Source organism: Trichomycterus rosablanca, chromosome 1 (assembly GCF_030014385.1).
Source record: "Trichomycterus rosablanca isolate fTriRos1 chromosome 1, fTriRos1.hap1, whole genome shotgun sequence".
In the NCBI taxonomy this organism is placed as follows: Eukaryota; Metazoa; Chordata; class Actinopteri; order Siluriformes; family Trichomycteridae; genus Trichomycterus; species Trichomycterus rosablanca.
Window position 1 is genome coordinate 46,657,345 of NC_085988.1, and position 12,460 is coordinate 46,669,804.

General features: G+C 40.3%; 1 protein-coding gene across 7 annotated transcripts in view; it reads right to left on the reverse strand.

The window, feature by feature from the left end:
• Positions 1–9,264, reverse strand: part of LOC134311910 (AP-3 complex subunit beta-2) — a 70,119-nt gene extending 60,855 nt beyond the window's left edge. For 4 of the 7 annotated variants that reach the window (XM_062993600.1, XM_062993588.1, XM_062993594.1 and 1 more), the window contains exon 1: positions 9,152–9,264. In XM_062993600.1, coding sequence (XP_062849670.1) covers positions 9,152–9,264 — 113 coding nt within the window. Of the gene's footprint in view, positions 1–1,623; positions 2,037–9,151 lie in introns of those variants that run through there. The other 3 variants (XM_062993569.1, XM_062993576.1, XM_062993562.1) reach the window with 1 other exon arrangement.
• Positions 9,265–12,460: the final 3,196 nt, after the last annotated feature.

The following is a 12,460-nucleotide window of genomic DNA, read 5'->3' on the forward strand; positions in this document are numbered from 1 at the left end:
ATACTTAGTTTAGACTGCTTTCACAGGACCGCCACAGAGCAGGTATTATTTAGGTGGTGGATCATTCTCAGCACTGCAGTGACACTGACATTTTGGTGGTGTGTTAGTGTGTGTTGTGCTGGTATGAGTGGATCAGACACAGCAGCACTGCTGGAGTTTTTAAATACCGTGTCCACTCACTGTCCACTCTATTAGACACTCCTACCTAGTTGATCCACCTTGTAGATGTAAAGTCAGAGACGATCGCTCATCTATTGCTGCTGTTTGAGTTCACCAGTGGTCACAGGATGCTACGGGGCGCTGTTGGTCTATTTTTGGTTGGTGGACTATTCTCAGTCCAGCAGTGACAGTGAGGTGTTTAAAAACTCCATCAGCGCTGTACAACACACACTAACACACCACCACCATGTCAGTGTCACTGCAGTGCTGAGAATCATCCACCACCTAAATAATACCTGCTCTGTGGTGGTCCTGGGAGAGTCCTGACCACTGAAGAACAGCATGAAAGGGGGCTAACAAAGCATGCAGAGAAACAGATGGACTACAGTCAGTAATTGTAGAACTACAAAGTGCTTCTATATGGTAAGTGGAGCTGATAAAATGGACAGTGAGAGTAGAAACAAGGAGGTGTTATGGCTGATCAGTGAATATATGTAAAAGATTTGTGTTTTGTGGCAAGAACAAGCTGGGCCTGTCAAATAAATTCTTGATAAGAAGTCAGTTCATCTTGATAAGCTTAAATTACACTTAAAAACAGAGTGTCCGCAGTTTTTAAGCATTAATAAACTTCAGTAACATCAGAGAATATTTAGCTTGTCCTCAATTCAAGAAATGGACATGAATGTATCAGTTGAGCTAGGTTTTTCTCTGCCATTGCGATTTTAAGGTAGGCCAAGTCTGCCTGTATAAAAGATCCATATGTTAAGGTCTCAAGCCACCCATCTTCCTAACCAAAAAATCCATATTAAAAAATCGAGAAAATCGATTCAACACATACAGACATTCACATTCATCATCAGTAACCTACTCCTTATGATCAGGTTCTTAGTGGGTACACAGAATATAAAAAGCACTGTGTCCAAGTCAAAAATACACAGTGGACAGGGTGCCAGCATTATACATGGCATCACTCACAAACCCTTCCACTTTTACCTAGTGGGCAAATTCTTAAAAAGTTCAAAAGGCATCCTGACCTAGGCAGTGTGGCTATAGGTTAATTTTTTTCCAATATTTGATTTTCTTACTTTATTCCATTGATAGTCTTTAACAAAATAGTAGACCTCAAACAAGATTTGAAAACACTGAAAAAAGCTATTCCTCAGGTGTTAACTATCGACAAATTGACAAGAGTTGACAAGGAAATGTGTTGCATCAAAATAAAGCTAGTCTTACAATTATAAGGGATCTGGCATAATGCACACACAAGTACCATGTTGAAAATTTGCAAGTACACACTGACTATAAAATACTAATGACAATACTCAATATTACAATACAATAATATGTACAATCTTCACAGAAATGTATCACCATATTGGCCTGCCCTTAAGAAACACACAGTTAGAGCTGTCAGGACTCTGTGATAAGTTTGTGTATGTCGAGTACAATTATGCACCTCCTTACCGCAGGGGTTGCGTCTGGGCATTGTTCTGCCCTTCTTCCTGTGAGCCTCCTGTATCTCCCCCATCTCCTCCTCCACCAAGTGTGCTGGAGGTACGGAGGTGGCGTAACTCGTCCGGCTGCACTGCGCTGTACCAGTTTTGCAGCCCGCCGTCCGGGGTAAGCACCGGGCTGCGAGCTTCCTCCTGGCCCTGCGCTACCCCCTGAACCGTCTTGACCATGTTCACGGCGTTAGCCGGCAGCTGGAGAAGCTTCTGCATGGGGGTCATTTTCACAGATGGTAAACGCTCTATGGAGTCTTGAGAGTTTTTAGCAGGCAGGCTTTCTCACCTACAAGCTGGTCCTGAGATTCATGTGCAACAGGCTGTACGCAACCACTTGAATGACTGCCACCTGTAGGATCTGGCAGTAGCTTCTTCAGCACACAGAGAAGACAGGTTTAAAATATCCTCAATGGCCTTTCTAAAGAAGATTAATGTTCAGTTTTCCTCTGAAGCATAACGACGTTGCCAGACTCGCATGCAGACTCAGATCTCCAGTGTTAAAAGCAGGACCGCTGCTGCGCTTAATGAAGCCTCAGTCTCTGAGGATGGAAAAAAAGGGATTGCCTTTCCTAGTATGGACCTACAGAAAAAAAAAGGTACGGAAACGTGTCGTGTGTCTCTCATGAAGAAAACCTATCCACCATCTGCTCAGAGGTAACTGCATATGTGAGCAGCCAAGAGATCTCTCATCTCTACTCTGCCCCCTCCACCTCAGCCACGTTAGCACACCCCTCCCTTTTGCTTCATATCCACACCATCAACACATCTCTCCCGTTCTGTACGACATGTTTGTTCAATTCCGTTCTCTAGTTCATTCACTACCTACCTGGTGCTCTTTCTTTCTCGCTCTCTCTTTCTTTTCCTTTTTTTTCTTCTTTCTCTCGCTCTCTCTTTCACGGTTCATGCTCAGCTGACATGACTCAGCTCTTGAGCAGTGCTGTTAGAGTTATGTGCCTCACGGCACTATCCTTTATTAGGAAGCGCAAACAAAAAGGTCCAACATCAAAAAAATACCTCATTGTTCAGTATTAGCACAACCGTAAGAATGTGTGCTAATGCAGAATGCAAAGTAAGCATATGATCTCACACAGCTTGCTGCATTGTGTACTGATCAGGGGTATACCAATTCACAATACAGGGTACAAAGCAACAAAATGCAGTTAGCCTCTACCAGAAGTGCAAACCAAAGAACATAAGTAAATAGATATCTGTGGTTAATATAATAATTATAACTATAACTATTTTCATATATGGTATTAGGTCTATATACATAGTAATATATAGATAATAATAATAAGCATAAAAATACGAGCGAGAATGACTATGTAAGTATATTAATAATAATAATAATAATATGTAAAATATATAAGTAACAAATCTTAATGGGTATATAATTTCACAGATATGTGTAGGGTAGACAGTTTATGTAACGCTCAGGTGCAAATGATAATAAATGATAATAAATAATATGTCCAGTGTGTATTCCAGGGTGTTATTGGTGTTTACGGTGCAGTGTGGCATTCAGCAAGGTGATTAAGGTGGGGAAAAAATTGTTCCGCAATAGATATACTGTAGATAGATCAATAGATAGATAGATGTGTGTGTATGTTATTGTGTGTGTGTGTGCGTCTGTGTGTTTTTTAGATAACAACACAGTGCATAGAGAGGAGGGTGGTTGCCGTACAGCACTATGGTCTAAGGCAGGGTTTTCTAAACCCTGGGTCGTGACCCACCCAAAAAAATAGTTGCAAAGAAAAATAATAATAATAAGTAAATAAACATAAATGAAATTTTAACAGGCACATAAACTCAGAATGAACTTGTACACCCCTTTTGGAGGCTTTACATTACATCTTGTAAACCACAGTGGGACCAGACTGCCACCATTTTTGTTAATTAAGTATATTTCCTTTTGTGTTGCATTTTGATGAATCGTTTGTGTTGCTTGGGTCATGGTAAATTCATGGACAAAATGTGGGTCTCTTAAAATTTTTTTGAAAAACATGGTCTAAGGGTCCTTTATGTAGAAAAACATGGTTCATGGGATACCTTTGAATGGCCCTTCAATTGCTTACATGTTATCCTTCAAATTCCTGTCACCACATTAAAGGTTTAAGTTGTAGTTTTGTAAAGTGTTTATTGTTTTTAATATCTCACAATTTTGCAATTTTTCCCCAATTACTTGGTCACTTGCCTAAAACAATCTTACTGGCTGAAAAGAACAAACCAACCAAGGTCTACCATGTCTTAAAATAATCTGGGTGAACATTGACACAAGCTTGCCATTTAAAAGTAAAAACCAGCCTGTCCCTAAAAAATAAGCTTCCTTTAAAACCTTAAAGAAAAATGTTTGGTAAAGGCTCTTTTCCGTTCCAGCATGACTGTGCTCCTGTATACAATGTGAAGCTCATAAAGACAAGTAATACAGATTTGGTGTTAATGAGCTCCGATTGCCTGCACAGATGCCTGACAGTTACCCCACTGAACAGCTCTGGGATAAACTGGAGTCAAGACTGTTATAGCTGCAAAAGGGGTGGAGCAACTTCAAATGATTTCCACTGGTTTTCTAATAAATGGTTAATGTCCACATTGATTTGACTATTATATAGTGTATGTAGAGCAGCCATCCTGCGTTCACATACATGCAGTTAAAAGCACATCCCATGCTTAGTAGTAACATGGATAAGTGTGCATCAGTTGTGTTGTGTTGTGTTTATTAAAAGCTCTTTCTTCTTTAGATTTCAGTGAAATAATGTAGCAGTGTGCGGCACCATCTTTATGTGAGTTTGAAAGCCAGTGTGTAATGGCAAACAACGGAGCGGAGCTAAAAGCATTCAACAGATAGGTGTGGAATTCACACTGTCACTAAAGAAAAGCAGCAGTGATGGCAACACGGCAACACCGTCAATCACAGTGCATAACACACCGGGGAAAAAGTCCACCCTGATGAGTGGGTGAACATGGAGAGTAAATCAGGGTCATGCTGTGCTCTGACACACCATCTTACCCCAACAGCAAGTCCTACTAAACAGTTTGACATGAATCAGTCACCAATAGGAAATGCATGTTTATGCCAAAGGAGGAGATCCGGTACAGTTAAGTACAGCAGTAGCAAAGCTTAAAAGGGTGTGTTGCTAAGGCAACAGAATCGAAATATCTTTCTGAGCCTATGTTTGTTTCGGAACTAGTAAAACAGCCCTCTTGGCCCTCACACACACACAAATACATAAATACCCCTAAGCAACAACAGTGGTTCAACAGCGACCATAAAATATACATAAAATATTGTCCTAGCCTATATAGTCAAGGAAATGTAACAAATACATACACTTACAAGTGGCGCTCAGGTGGCGCTGTTACATTAGCCAACCACTGTTGAGAGCCGAGTTTTAATCTCAGTGGTGCTATTGGCTAGCCAAACATCTACACAGACATGATTGGCCATGATTCGAGGGGGGGGGGGGTACACTTACCAGTACAATTGAAATGAATCCACCTATTCAAGTAATCATTAAACAGCCATTCCTGTGGTAGCAGCGCAGTGCATGCAATCATGTAGACACCAGTCAATAGTTTATTACTTTAATGTTCACATTAAACATCCAGTGAGTGGCAATTTAAAAACATTATTTGAAGATTTTGGGCCAACTTGTTATTTTTTCTACTTTATTAGTTGAGATTTATGTATGATTTGATTAGTCACACTTAATTTTCTTCCGTTTCTTCTAACAACTGCACAGGATTGGGATAATTTTACATTTAGTGTAGATAACAAGCTGCTTATTTCAGGATGTATTCTCAGAGCTGTCAAAGGCCATGTTTTTATAGAGTTGTCCATTTTTTATTATTAATGATAAAATATTCCGCTAGCACACCAGCTCCGAGATTCTGAACTCCTTGGTTCGAAGCTTGGCGTTGCCACCGGTCAGCTGGGCGCCATGTAGCGGGCATAATTGGCAGTGCCTGCAGGGAGGGATGATCGGAATATGTGGGCGGGTTCTTCAAACACTGTGTAAGGACCCTGATTGGCGAATAGAGGCACCTGTGCAGAGTGCATGGGTGGAAGGGGGTTCCGCTGGGGGCTGCGTGCGGGTCGGGGGAGGTGTGGGCAGCAATATACCCTCCTCAACTGCAAAAAATCAGGGATCCCCAGCAGCGGACAAAATTGATTACACTAAATTGGGAGAAAATGCAAAAAATATAGAAAAAAATTACTCTTCGACCCTTTGCCATTACTGTACACAAGCATCATTCCGTCAAGATGTATTAAATATGTTATGAATTGATTAAATAATATAAAAAATACATATATTTTATATGACAGAGGTATTCCAATTACAAGACATTAACGTTTGGCTCCAACAGATTTTTCCATTCTCAGGTATGATGTCAACCAGTTAATTTGTTTAATTGAAAAAGCAGTAACAGGAAAACTCAGAAAGCTTTAGTGTGAGAAAATAAGCAATCCACAAGAATATGCCTTTTTCAAAGAATGTCATTACTCATTAAGAATGTTGTGTTTTATATTCGGAGTGGAGTCCATCTCCCCAAGATCAAATCCTAGACCTTCAGAAGTAAGCCCAAGCACTGCTTATCAGAAAAAAAAGGCATATTTTTAAGTAACTTGAAGTTTGGTGCTCTCTTCTGGTAAAAAGAAGAATTGACTGTCCTGTAAATGAAGACCAATATGCCTGTGTATGTAACAGCAATGTAAATTACATGAAGTTCAACTTTGAGCTCTTTTTTTTAATTCATGATACATATGACATGTATTAATATTTAGCATCTTCTCTATATAAGAGTTGTTCCTGACAAGTTACCTTGTAGCAAGTGGAAATAAAAATGTGTCTTTAAATTGCCACCGAGTGTTAGCCTTTTTTGGTATAAAAAGGGCTAGTCTAAACTCTAAACCATATATGCAAACTTTTTTAAACAGGTTAAAAAGGTTGCACGTTGCTATAAAGGCATCAGATGGAGACCCACATCTTTAAGATTTATAGGATAAATAATAAAAGATGTCATCTGCATTTCAGTGCCCCTCTGTTGGCTATTAGTAGCATGGCAGATGGGCAGGACACTGTAATCCACACCTGACTTAGTCAGAAAAGAATTTTATATGAATTTTTGCTTTTTCTGTGTAACCTGTGCCAAACTCAGGCTTGAATATCTTCAACCCACAGCTTAAATAAGGTGAAAGCCTAAGTGGATGGGACCCTGCAATAAGTGTGTCTTTTGGTGCTATTGAACCCATTGTGACCCAGATCAAAATGAAGTGATTAATACATGCCAGATTTCCAGAAAAGTTGCGACACTTTCCAAAAATGCAATAAAAACTACAAATTAAAAATGTAATTTGTTAATTCACTTGAACTTTTATTTAACTTTTTACTAAAAATAAAAAGAATACATCTTCAGTGTTCTCACTGACAAACCTAATTCTATTTTGTAAAATATAAAAAACAACAGAATGTGCACCTGCAACAAAGCTGGGATGAAGGTAAAATAAGACTAAGGTTTTACAAGTAACACTGTTCTGGAAGATTCCACAATTAGCAGTTAAATGGTAACAGGTGAGGTCATCAACACTTAGAAAGTTAAAAAGGAGCCTTAATGGTTCACCACCAAACGTCATGATAAAACTGTCAGTGAGTTTACAGACAATATTTTTCAGCATAAGACTGCAAAGAATTTGGGTCTTTCACCATCTACAGTTAATAGTAGTATGAAAAAAATCAGGGAGTCGGGGAAAGGCTAAGGGTCTCAGAAGGTATTGTTTGAGAAACTATCATGCTACCGTAAAGAACATTTTCCATATCACATGGAAAAGCAATGTCACTTAACACAGTCAACCACTGTATCAAGAAATGCAACCTGAAACTATTATGCAAAAATTAAAGCCATATTTTAATTTTATGCAAAAACGTGCAAAATTGGTTCAATTCTTTTTGGCTCGAAGTCATCTGAGATGGACCGAATAACAGTGGAAACATGTTCTGTGGTTAAACGAGTCCACGTTTAAGCTAGCTTTGTCTAGAAGTCAGATTCTACGTGCCAAAGATAAAAAAGACCATCCAGACTGTTACCTACAAAAAGAGCAAAAAGCAGAATCTGTGAAAGCATGTGGGTGCATCAGGGCCCATGGAATGGGTGATATGTGAAAGCACTATTGATGTGATTATATTGGTATTTTGGATTATATTGGTATATGCTGCAGTCAAAAAACATTTTTCTCAGGAACTCCACGTCTCTTTCAGCAGGACAATGCCAGGCCTCATTCTGCACAAGTTACAAATGTGTGTATTTGTAGACTTAGAATGTGTGTGTTTGACTGGCCTGCCTGCAGTCCAGATTAGTCTCCTACTGAAAATGTACTCTGTGCAGCATGAAGAGGAGAATCAGTTGACGGTGACCACAGACTGTTGAGCAGCTCAAATTTTGTATACAGCATAATATAGCAAAAACCCAATTTGCAAAAGTGTGACAATTAGTATCTTTAATTCCCAAACAATTAAAAGTATTTTTTAAAGAAAAGGTGATGTGACCCAGTGGTAAACTGGGTAACACTGTCCCAGTGTTTTTGAGTGTTGAAGGCATCAATTTCTAAATTAGTTTATAATTAACACATACAACCAAGCTCATCATTAAAACTCTGAAAGTATTAGGCTCAAGTCAATTTACAAATCACAGATTTAAATTTTTATTACCTTTTTAGAATGTGATTTAAGCATTTATAATAATAATTCATAATAAACCAAAGCTTAAACTGGAAGGACAGCCAGGTGTGTTAATGGCTACATCCCAAATTGCAAACTTTCGTCTGACATAGTACACTACCACTAAGTACACTATACGGTTTGAACGAAGTATGACTGAAGTATGATTGTTCCTTAAGACGTTACTCATGCACTAATAGTCAGAAGCGTGAAAGAACAGTGATAAACAGGTGTGCTAGAATGTAGGTAGAAGTGTGTAGGGTCTAGTGTGCAACGTGGGGTTTAGAACGCGCCCGGGATTCGCATCTTCTGAGCGCTGTCCAGGGCACAGTTCTGAAATACTTGTACCTGTTAAAACCCAAACCCTGGGTGAGGTATATATCAGTCTGATGTACAAGAACACTGTACAAAATGCTACTAGCTTTATTACACAGCTTTATAATGTAGTTTATATATGCAGTTAACTGTTTTCCTCACAGCTAAAAGCTAAATCACAGAGATGCTAATCAACTCAGCACCGACAAGGCCTCGTTGTGTCCCATCCGTTTTGGTGTAAAATCATGCCCTGAATCAGTATACTGACTGCCAGTTTAAAACGCATACCACACAGTTCTATTCTGGCATCTTTTAGTTTATTAGATACAATAAAAACGTAATAAATCAATCGCTCGATCAGGCAGCAGGGACTCGGCAGCATCGCGCACCACCCCCCGATCATCCATATAATCCTAAATAAATGCACACCAGGCAGCAGACATGAAATGAAGCTCTTACCTTTTGTAGTCGGAGGAGAAAATACCCCCACTGGCAGGGTCGTGCCCATACTCGGGCTCCCCAACGCTGGACGAGCCGCCTTTTTCATCGTTAAAAGCAGAGCCGGTAGACATCGCTGAGCTTACTGATGAAGGACACACACACAACACACACACGCAAACGCAAAGATCACGTGATAGTAAGCGGACCACCTCTAACCTCTAACCTCGAACAAAACCTCCTAAACAAAACCCCCTCCACACCACCACCACCACCCGGCTCTCATCCATTATAAAGAACAGGACAGACAATAACAGTATACACACAAACCCAGCCAGACAGGAAGCATTCACACTGCATGATGAAAGGTTTATAGAGAAGAATTTGCTTTTAGTTATTACAAAGTGAACTACATCTGCAAAGCATGCCCCACCCCAAAAAAAGTTTCCAAAAATGCTTCCCATTTAGCAACTGTATTTTAAATTATAACCAGACGAGATTAACAATCTAGCTTTCCTTTGAGTGGGTGTTTACAATGTGACAATTAGGAGTAATAAAAACATATTTGTGTTTTAACTATGGTGCTTTTTTTTTTGTTTATGACCAGGCATGTTTCCCCTAACATGTAAAACCTAAAACCTAACCTAATTAGATAGATATGCTTTATTTGTCATATATACATATACAGGTGTACAGTACAATGACATTCTTTCTTCACATATCCCAGCTTATTTGGAAGCTGGGGTCAGCCATCGTACGGGGCCTTGCTCAAGGACCCAACAGTGAAGCCTGGATTTGAACCGCCAATCTTTTGGTTGATAGCCCAAAGCTCTACCCACTAGGCTACCACTGTCCCTAATTACCCTAATTACTCCTGGCAGGCGCAATTGTCCCTAATTAATTAAAGCAATAAGCCACGAGAGGCCGTACGTTACTGTGATTTTAGCACGGGGATGACGTTTTTGGCACGACGCGAAGCGGAGTGCCTAAAACTTCTTTCCCGTGCTAAAATCGTAACAGTAACGTACGGTCTCGAGTGGCTTATTGCTTTTATAAAACGGCGGTCAACATAAAATATAATAAATACAACAATGTTTAATTCATAAATGTATTTATTGTGTATAAACTTACAATAAAGCGTTCTTCCGCGACGCAAAATAGTTCGATTAACAGTGTTGCTAGGCAACATGAGGGCGAAAATAACATTAACTTTTCTATTCAGTGGCGTATTAATATGGAATGATGTGAGGTGGTCCTAGGTGTGCGTTTATCGGGGATTTTACAACGGCTTCGAACGCGGCTCAGCCAATCAGATTTTAGGACCGGAACTATCCGTTTTATAAGTCCCTAATTACTCCTGGCAGCAGTGGCGGAGCCAGACAATTTTCATAGGGGTGGCCAGACTGAGACCATTGCTCACACAGGGGTGGCACAGAAACTGATACCTTTTTTTATGTGGTCACTCACTCATTTACCTATACAGGCAGTAAGTGCCATGTAGAATTACATCACGAAGAATAATAAGCTTTTTTTCCTCTCTTCATTTTCTCTGACAAGTGAAAAACCAAAATATAGCCTATAACCTTAACGTTATGAGGAAGAATTTTAAAGATATTCCTTTGCAATACTTTATCATTTGGCTGCCAACTTGTGTGTAATGATGAGACTCATTTGAAACCCAGAACATGCTAGTGTGAATGCATGGAAAACAAATTTTAATTTTCTTTCAAGAATATGATACAGACTGACCAACACTATTAAGCCAAATCAGCATTAAAAATAGACTTTACTTTTAATAGCCTTCTACAATGCTGGAGCTTCTTAAAACGGAATATATTCTTTTAAATAGAAGTGTTATTTAACTGCTATTAAATTGTTTTCCAACAAAATCCGCCCAATTAGGCGGATAACCGCCCAATTAGGCGGATAACCGCCCAATCTGGCAACACTGGAACGCGCAGAGCCAGCTGGCGCCTTTACTCGTAGCTCGCCACAAATACTACTAAATAGTAAAGTACTAGTAGCACTAAGTAGTAATGGTTCTGTAATTGTGTTGGTGGTTGACATTTATGTCGAGTGTATTACTGCACTGTTTTGGTGGAGAACTACTTCTTTGAGGTGCGCTGTTGAATTGCGTCCCTGTGAGAACACCTGCGTGCAGAAATGCTTCCGCAAAAAAAGTTGCCGGTGATGGGGGGGCCGGAGGGGTGGCCGAAGATTCATTTATGGTGGCCATGGCCACCACTGGCCACCCCCTGGCTCCGCCCCTGCCTGGCAGGTGCAATTTTGAACATTAATTTTCTTTCTTTCTTTATATATATATGTATATATATACGTATATACAGTGTATCACAAAAGTGAGTACACCCCTCACATTTCTGCAGATATTTAAGTATATCTTTTCATGGGACAACACTGACAAAATGACACTTTGACACAATGAAAAGTAGTCTGTGTGCAGCTTATATAACAGTGTAAATTTATTCTTCCCTCAAAATAACTCAATATACAGCCATTAATGTCTAAACCACCGGCAACAAAAGTGAGTACACCCCTTAGTGAAAGTTCCTGAAGTGTCAATATTTTGTGTGGCCACCATTATTTCCCAGAACTGCCTTAACTCTCCTGGGCATGGAGTTTACCAGAGCTTCACAGGTTGCCACTGGAATGCTTTTCCACTCCTCCATGACGACATCCCGGAGCTGGCGGATATTCGAGACTTTGCGCTCCTCCACCTTCCGCTTGAGGATGCCCCAAAGATGTTCTATTGGGTTTAGGTCTGGAGACATGCTTGGCCAGTCCATCACCTTTACCCTCAGCCTCTTCAATAAAGCAGTGGTCGTCTTAGAGGTGTGTTTGGGGTCATTATCATGCTGGAACACTGCCCTGCGACCCAGTTTCCGGAGGGAGGGGATCATGCTCTGCTTCAGTATTTCACAGTACATATTGGAGTTCATGTGTCCCTCAATGAAATGTAACTCCCCAACACCTGCTGCACTCATGCAGCCCCAGACCATGGCATTCCCACCACCATGCTTGACTGTAGGCATGACACACTTATCTTTGTACTCCTCACCTGATTGCCGCCACACATGCTTGAGACCATCTGAACCAAACAAATTAATCTTGGTCTCATCAGACCATAGGACATGGTTCCAGTAATCCATGTCCTTTGTTGACATGTCTTCAGCAAACTGTTTGCGGGCTTTCTTGTGTAGAGACTTCAGAAGAGGCTTCTTTCTGGGGTGACAGCCATGCAGACCAATTTGATGTAGTGTGCGGCGTATGGTCTGAGCACTGACAGGCTGACCCCCCACCTTTTCAATCTCT